At 37.7% G+C, this 8,563-nt stretch overlaps 1 protein-coding gene across 2 annotated transcripts; it reads left to right on the top strand.

Moving 5' to 3' along the window:
• Window positions 1–5,756: 5,756 nt before the first annotated feature.
• On the top strand, window positions 5,757–8,278 carry LOC104440457 (cytochrome P450 CYP749A22). Of its 2 annotated transcripts, none has more exons than XM_039308050.1 (5): window positions 5,757–6,157; window positions 6,298–6,470; window positions 6,654–6,886; window positions 7,067–7,445; window positions 7,548–8,278. In XM_039308050.1, exons 1-5 carry the CDS (start codon window positions 5,896–5,898, stop codon window positions 7,974–7,976), a joined length of 1,476 nt encoding a protein of 491 aa, XP_039163984.1. In that variant the 5' UTR covers window positions 5,757–5,895; the 3' UTR covers window positions 7,977–8,278. The 2 variants fall into 2 exon arrangements, with proteins under 2 accessions (XP_039163984.1, XP_018727206.2); XM_018871661.2 differs by having other exon boundaries at window positions 6,247–6,470.
• Window positions 8,279–8,563: the final 285 nt, after the last annotated feature.

Below are 8,563 nucleotides of genomic sequence, written 5' to 3'. Positions count from 1 at the left end.
GCTAATGCGTATACTGGACTAAGGCAAAGAATGAATGTCTAATGACCGATGTTTGGATGACAAGAATTATCAAAATCAGTCAACTTATTTGACCTAATCTACAAATCATATAAATCAAGTTCATTTCAAGTTTCAACTGTTGATCACTTTGGGCTCAATGATGAAATTGTGTAATTAATGGTTAAGATGAGATCAATATACCTGATCTGTAGACTATGACAGCGTTTGCAGCTAGTCCCTCATTCACCTCCATCGTCCCTGGTCCCGAGCTCCATCCATTCGCTGCACGACCATTCATTGAAATGCTTGGAGGTTTCTACTCTTTCCGGGCGAAACGAGCATCCATTCGCTATACCCACCATCGACCTCTGGTTTCCTAGTATTTGAAACTTGTTTCTGGTTGGGGCTCTGTACTGTCTGACAACTCTCAATGGTTGAATTTCCACCAGCGGCACCGTGGTCGGAGGTGCATCCGGTCGAACCATCCTCCCTCGCTTGAATCTCCGGCCAATGATCCTTCCTACGTCCCACAGCCCCACAATTGAACGGGGACTCAACACCTGCACAAGGCTGCTGAAAACTCTGCACAGGTCATATTTACTTCGAAAACGAACCTCAAAAGGAATGCCCAAAATCGATGCGCACTCCATTAATCGACAGCAGCTTCTGGGTTTGTGAAGTCTTTTCAAATGAATTGCCATTCGATCCTTCGTGTCAAGCATTTCCACGGCTTCTCCTGGCGGCGGATATTTTAAATGAGGAAAATCACTAATTTTTTGAGATACTTTGTGTTACATCTCTTTTTCCAAAAGCACAAAAAAATTCGAACCTTTTATGAACCCACATTGCAATTTTCAAGAAATGTCGAATAATAAACATCTTAAGATTATATCTATATTAAACCATTCACTGCCATCTTGTCATGAACAAATTCTAGTTGAACTCACCAAATAAAGCTAGGTGTGTTTGGGAACACTTCCCCAATGCCCCTTGGGCCTCCAAAGCCTGTTGGCTAAATGCAAGAACCACATAATTGTATTTCCAAAGGCCCCAACCTAAGGCAGATCCGAATGTACTATGGAATTTTGGTATTCTTGAAATACATAGCTTGAATTTAATAATTATTTTATTCCGCTTTTGGACAGTTTATTTTCCCCACGGTTTGCACAGAGGGGTTAGATGGAGGTGGGTAAGCTCTATGTTTAAATAAGTCTCGAATTTAAATTCAAAGCAAAAAGTTGAATTCCAGAAATAATAATATTAATAATAAAAAAGGACTTCTTGCTAACAAGAAAAGCCCAAAAAGGGAGATTTGCACAAATCTAAGTTTCCTGTTCAGCGTTGAAGTCAAACATGATATTAGACTTTGATCATGAAAAAAGAGGACGAAGAAGTTAATATTGGAGTCGGAGTTGCAGGAGGAAACGAATATTCTTTCCTGATCTACATGGGAGGGACTTTCAAGATTTGGAAAGTCCACTGTGGACTTGAAGACCATACATTTGACCATACATAGAGAAGCAGGCACGCTATTAGAGATTTCTTGAAGAACTGCTGCTTTTGTGTGAGGGCTTGTTGTGGTTGTTGATGTACAGAGGACTTCATCGTGGGGTTTCAAAATTCACTACATCCGGATGCTAGTATTGAAGCCAACTAAATTTTTGTGGTAAGAATGTATATATAATTCCTTCGTGAGATTGATAAATTATTTAACAAAAAATTGTGGGGCTAAACACTGCTTGAGTTATTGGGTGTAATTAGGACGTGGAAACACTGAAAATGTTAAGTTATTTGAGTATGATTATAATCTCTTTTGTATCATTCGATATATAATGAAATTCATTGCTACTCTAATCATGTATCAAATTTTTTTTTCGTCTATTTTATTATTCGATTGCTTGCTTTTGTGGATTATTTGAGTTGAAGTGAATCGATAATGATGGAAGAAGGAAAAGTGAGAATATACAAAATTGATGGAAATGATTTTGATTTCTAAAAGATATAGATTGAGGATTATCTCTACCAAATAAAATTGCACTTGCCTCTATTGGGGGAGAAGCTAGAGACGATGAAGCAATCTGATTAGGAATTGCTAGATTAACAAGCTTTGGGCATTATTCGGCTGACGTTGGCCTGTAACATTGCGTTCAACACCATGAAAGAGAATACCATCACGAGTTTAATGAAATCATTGTCAGATATGTATGAAAAGCCCTTTGTGATCAATAAGGTCTATTTGATACAATATCTATTTAACTTGAAGATGAGTGAAGATGCGTAGTTGCACATCATATTAATGAATTCAATGTGATTATTAGTTAATTCAATTCAGTTAAGATTGACTTTGAAAATGAGGTATGTGTTTTGATCCTATTATTTTCATTACTTGATAGTTAGAATATCACTGTTATTGCTATTTGTAATTCTTATGGGTCAACAAGCTTAACATTTCATGAGGTTCGAGATTTAATTCTAAGTACGGACATATGTAGAAAAAAATCTGGTGAACTTGTATCTACTATTTTAGTAGGTGAAAATAGATGAAGAATTGATTCACATGTTAGCAGGAGTAGTATAAACATGAACATATGTAGTCAGTCTAGGACTGATAGTGATGTATGTTAGAGTTGTGGTAAGAGGGGGAATCTTAAAAGGAATTGCCTTAAGCTAAAAAATGAAAAGTATAAGGGAATCATAATTGAGTCTATAGATAATTTTGGAGCTATAACTAATGGTAATTGGGGTAGTAGCAATTATGTCTTGTCCATCATTAATGATTCATCGTTCGATTGATATATAATGGATTCTGGTTGTTTTGTTCATGCTATGTCAAATAGAAACTAGTTTACTAATTATCAATGCATGAATAATAGTAAAGTTCAATTAGGGAACAACGCAAAGTCAATATTATAGGTGTTGATGATGTTAACATTAGAATGCATGATGGTATGTGAGGACATTGACTTGATGAGGCATATACTTCGAAATATGGAGTTCTAAAAGTTATTTGAGATGCTTTGATAATAATGAGATGAATCAAATATGGTGGCCTATATGAACTTTGAGGTGAGACAATGACAAATTTTGTTGTTGAAAAGTTGAAAGAATTTGTTTGAAAGTCTAAATTGTGGCATAGACATTTGGGGCACATTGGTGAGAGAAGCTTGAAGATTTTAAGTGAAAGAAATTTGTTATATGGTTATGTTGCTAATGAATTGAATGCATGCAAGTGCTGTGATATAGATCAATGACAAAAAGTGTAATTCAGTATGGTTGTCAAAGAAACCACAAAAATAGTAGAGTCAATTCATTTAAATATTTTGCAAATTGTCGCAATTTCCTTCAAGAGAAAATGCCAATGCTAATAGTTGTCAATGACTATTTGTGGAAGCTTTTAGTGTCTATGTTTGGGCACAAGTTTGATACTATTGTCAGGATTAGGCAGTTGATAGCTTTAATCGAAAATGAAATTAGTAAAACGATTGAACATGTGTAGACTTACACTAACATGGAGTTTTGCTTAAAACTGTTAAACAAATTTTGTTTGAAATAAAGCATAATAAAACACCGCATTAGTGCTAGTGAACCACAACATGTTGCAAAATTGATGAGCAGAATAATACTAGAGATAATGCATAAATGCTCTCTAGTGCTAGTATGATTAAGAGATTCCTAGCAGATGTACTTAGTACGACGAGCTACTTGATGAATAGATTTCCATCAATTGTAATTGGATGTCTGACTCCCAAAGAAGTATGGTTAGGTAACGTTGTCAATTATTCTATTTTTAAAATATTTGGTTGCCCATGTTATGCTTGAGTGAGCGATGGTACAGTGGATGAGGAGGTAAGAAAGTGCATGTTCCTAGATTATGCACAAGGTGAGCGAGGCTATCGGTTGTGGTGTCCAAAATTAGATTAATAGAGAAGTTACATTTGATGAGTCTTCAATACTTCTAGCTAGGACTAATTATAATAGTTTTTATATGGAATTGAGATGGAGTTGCAACCAGAAACTCCTAAAGTAGCGGATACTAGCAAAGTAATCAATATAAGATGCTTATAGCGAGGTGAACCATATAGAGCCAATGGTTGTTCTAACTACTAATATTAACAAGGTATGTATTTGGTCTCCCAATAGGTATGGAGGCAATAATGTTTTGCTTTATTCATGGTTGAGGATGTTGAGTTGAAAAATCCTTGCAAAGTAGTTAAGTGTGTGTGTGGAGTTGGTGTTCTAACGGGATCCTCAATTATAGCGAAATTCAAGTGAGGCTTGAACTTAGAAAATATTTGTGGCATTTGAGCTCATTGGGGGTTGTAGGAGAGTAGCAGCAGAGTTAGATTTTTAAACAAATAATTGTAACTTGACCCAAATATCAAGCCAAAGTGGAGATTATTGAAATATGTCTTGAGTTTAAACCTGAAGCAAAAATTTGAATTTTTGAAATAATAATATTAATAATGAAAAAGGACTTTGTGCTTGTGCAAAATTTGCTACCAAGTAAAGCCGAAAAGGGGAGATATACACAAATCTAAGTTTCCTATTTAGTGTTGGAGTCAAACGTGATATTAGACTTTGACCATAAGAAACTAAGAAGTTAAGATTGGAGTCCAAGTTACAAGAGGAAACAAGTATTCTTTCTTAATCCACATGGGAGTCACTTTCAAGAATTGGAAAGTCCATTGTGAACCTAAAGACCCTATATTCAGCCATCCGTGGAGAAGAAGGCACGTTGTCAGAGATTTCTTGAAGCGCCGTCGCTTTTGTGTGAGTGCTTGTTGCAGCTATGATGTATAGAAGACTTCATTATGAGGTTTCAAAATTCAGATAATTACATATGGGTGCTAGTGTTGAAACCAATTAAATTCTTGTGATAAGCATTTATGTATAATTCTTTTGTAGAGCTTCTTTAGCAAGGAATTATAGGGCTAAACTTCGTGTAAGTTATTAAATGTAATCAAGACTTGAGAAACACTAACAATGTTTGAATTACTTGAGTGTGATTGTAATATTAGTTATATCGCTTAATTTATATTGGAATTTGTTGTTGCTCTCTTTGTGGACATAAGTTATTACGATCGAACAACTTAAATCTAATATTTGATCTTAATTTCTTATTCATATCTATTTTATTATTATTTGATCATTTGCTTTTCTAAGACGTCACCTAGAGGTCGCGCTACCTCAGCAACCGACGCCAGGGGGTTGTATGACCTAGGCAACAAGGCTTGAGGTTGCGAGACCTTAGGCCGCCTTGCCTTGGGTCATGTGATCTTAGGCAAGACTGTTGGTAGCCAAATCTAGCTCGCAAGCGGTTGGCTTGCACCAAATCTAACTCGCCAATGGCAAATGTTTGAGATTTTTTACTCTAAAACAAATTGGCAAAAATCCTTCACAATGCATAGTTTTCTTTTCTAATTGCCATTTACATTAAAATTGCTTTACAATTTATTTTTCAATTACATTTTGCTAAATATTATTTGCATTTAAAAAAAAAAACCTTTTACCTAATCTCCTACGCATTTCTCCAAAAGTTTTCCCCCAAAATGTTTCTATAATAGCATCAGGTAGAGCCTCTTTGTAGCTTAAATAAGCATGACACATATTTGTGTGTATATAATGGATATCACGGATGGATAATTCCCACCTGAAATGAAGATCAGGACCAAGCACTTTTGTCCGCTATCAAGCACAGAAGATTCCCACGATACAAAGACAAATGCAAAATCAATAAATAATTTGAAAATAAAGAAAGAACCAAGAAACTTCGAACTCGAGGCTGAGGGAGGAGTTCAGGAGTTTCGTTGATTTCACTAACCCAGAAGCTGGTTTCACTCTCCTCTTGTTGTTCATGGTCCTTTCGGAGCCCAACTCGATTCTCTGGGAGACGCCATGATCGTGCTCTGGACCTCTCTGTTTCTACTTCTCTTCTCAGCTCTCGCCATCGCTCTCCACAAGCTATGGTGGACCCCGTATCGCATCCAGAGGACGATGGCCTCACAAGGAATCAGAGGCCCTCCTTACAAGCTCTTCTATGGAAACACCCGGGAGATCCTCCAGTTCAAGAACGAAGCTTCGAGCAGACCCTTGAACCTTTCTCACGACGTCTTCCCTCGCGTCCAGCCTCACATCTCCACTTGGACTGGAACATACGGTGAGGTCGCGAAAATTCGTGTAATATTCGTCGTCTCGGAATTCCAATCTGTTTAATTTTACGTGGTTTCTGATCTGTGGGTGTTGTAGGGGCAAATTATATGAGCTGGTATGGTCTTCTGCCTTGGCTGATTGTGACAGAGCCTGAGTTGATCAAAGAGGTGTTGAACAATAAAGACAAGGCCTTTCCGAAACCTGAAATGGACGGGTTTGTCAAGAAGCTTTTGGGCGACGGGCTCGTGACGACGGAAGGCGAGAAATGGGCAAAGCAGCGTAAGTTGGCGAATTATGCTTTCCATGGGGATAGCTTGAAGGTACAATTTACATGTTCACCTAGGAAATGTTATCCGATGTTGTATTTGATCACCAAAGATGGAATAGTAGAGATATGAATGAACACAATGAATCACTGAGTATTTGGAAACACGATGTTGCTTGAAAATTGTTGGCCCATACTGAGGAATTAAATTGATTTCATCAAATGTGTGCAAATGCAGGGTATGCTTCCAGCAATGGTAGATAGCGTCCACATGATGCTGGACAGATGGAAAAATCTACACGGCGATGAGATCGAGGTGTACCAAGAATTTACAATATTGACTTCAGAAATAATTTCCAGAACTGCATTCGGGAGCAGCTATGTGGAAGGAAGAAATATCTTCGAGATGTTAAGGAAGTTGACCTTGATTGCGTCCAGAAACGCTTTCAAAATAAGGCTTCCAGGAATCAGGTACTATCTCTTCTTTCTATTTTTCAGTTTAATTGGTCTGATAAGCCAATTAGTTGGTTGTTAGCAGAATGTCAAACCAAAAGTATACAGAACTTGTCCGACAATATACTTAGGCATTAGAATTTCTGTTCATTCTGGTGAACCGAGTTGATATGAGGGGGTTTTGGTTACGTTTTTCAGTAAATTGTGGAAGACGAACGATGAACTTGAGTCCGAAAAGCTTGAGAATGGAATACGTGATGCCATGTTAGAGATAATTAGGAAAAGAGAAGAGAAGGTGAAAGCCGGAGAATTGGATGATTTGGGGAATGATTTTCTGGGACTGCTTGTGAAGGCTTCTCACAGTGATGATGAGAGTCGAAGAATTACAATTACTGATCTTGTTGACGAGTGCAAGACCTTCTACATTGCTGGGCACGAAACCTCAAATACCATGCTTACATGGACTGTCTTCCTCCTGGCGATTCACCCAGACTGGCAAGATGAAGCAAGAAAGGAAGTGCTCAACGTGTTCGGCAATCAGGATCCAGATCCTGATGGTATTGCGAAACTGAAAACTGTAATTTCTATTCATCTCATTTAGTTCTAAAATGTTCATTTATTGTTGTCATTTCTGCATGGCGGAATGATTTACATATTATGTGCTCTCTTTTCGCTATAGATGGGAATGATCATAAACGAGTCTCTGCGATTATATCCTCCAGTTGTTGGTCTCATTAGGAAAGTTGCTACAAAAACTAGGCTTGGAAAGCTTGTTCTTCCTGCCAACATGCGCCTATACATCCCGAATTTGAAGCTTCACCACAACCCTCAAATCTGGGGTGACGATGCACAGCTTTTCAAGCCGGAGAGATTCTCTGAAGGGGTTGCTAAAGCCACCAACAACAATTTGGCGGCATTCTTCCCTTTTGGCTTGGGACCTCGAACTTGTGTGGGTTTCAATTTCGCAACTGCGGAAGCGAAGATTGCTCTTTCGATGATTCTGCAGCGCTATACTTTCTCTCTCTCCCCTGCATACGTCCACTCACCTACTCAACTTCTCACGACCAGCCCACAACACGGACTTCAGGTGATATTTCATGCACTGTAGTGTGGTGATTTATGTGCTCGCAGCAAGTTTGTACATTCAGAATCAGAAGACAGTTGAACTTGTCATTGGCTAGCATATGCAGTCATGTATTTTGGTGCATCCAGGTTTTTCTGCCCCGCAGTCATCACTGTGAATAACCAGGTTTCGAATGCTGAAATAAGATTGCATGCCAAAAGATAAAAAAAAAAGCAACAGATAATTGGTCGCAAACTGTGTACAACAGAATAACGTTATACATAGAGTTATCAATTTGCAAATCTGTTTTAGATAGTGATGTTCAAGGCCTTTGCTGGGTATTTGTATACGACCCGTTTTATTTACTTCTTAATTTAATAAACCGATTTCATTAAAGTAAGTTTTAATACTTTTAAGGTTATTCTATTAGAGTTCTACGCTAGCACTAGCATTATTGTTGCCAAATTTGAGGATAGTCTGTACGCCTTCTTGTTTGACTCGTTATATTTATACTAAAGAATACGTGGTTAGTCTTATCACATGGCATTGTGACAGAGTCTTACGGTCTTACCTAATAATTGTCCTAAATCAAGAGTTTACTTGCTAAACATTGCGGATGATGCACGGAATAC

This window comes from Eucalyptus grandis, chromosome 3 (assembly GCF_016545825.1).
Source record: "Eucalyptus grandis isolate ANBG69807.140 chromosome 3, ASM1654582v1, whole genome shotgun sequence".
Taxonomy (NCBI): domain Eukaryota; kingdom Viridiplantae; phylum Streptophyta; class Magnoliopsida; order Myrtales; family Myrtaceae; genus Eucalyptus; species Eucalyptus grandis.
This window is presented reverse-complemented; position numbering and strand designations above follow the sequence as displayed.

Bases quoted from the DNA above. Each gene is read 5' to 3' on its own strand.
- LOC104440457 (XM_018871661.2), top strand. From the start codon at position 5,896: ATGATCGTGCTCTGGACCTCTCTGTTTCTACTTCTCTTCTCAGCTCTC. The intron at 6,158-6,246 runs GTGAGGTCGCGA...TGGGTGTTGTAG, and splicing joins CACTTGGACTGGAACATACG to GGGCAAATTATATGAGCTGG. The intron at 6,471-6,653 runs GTACAATTTACA...GTGCAAATGCAG, and splicing joins TCCATGGGGATAGCTTGAAG to GGTATGCTTCCAGCAATGGT.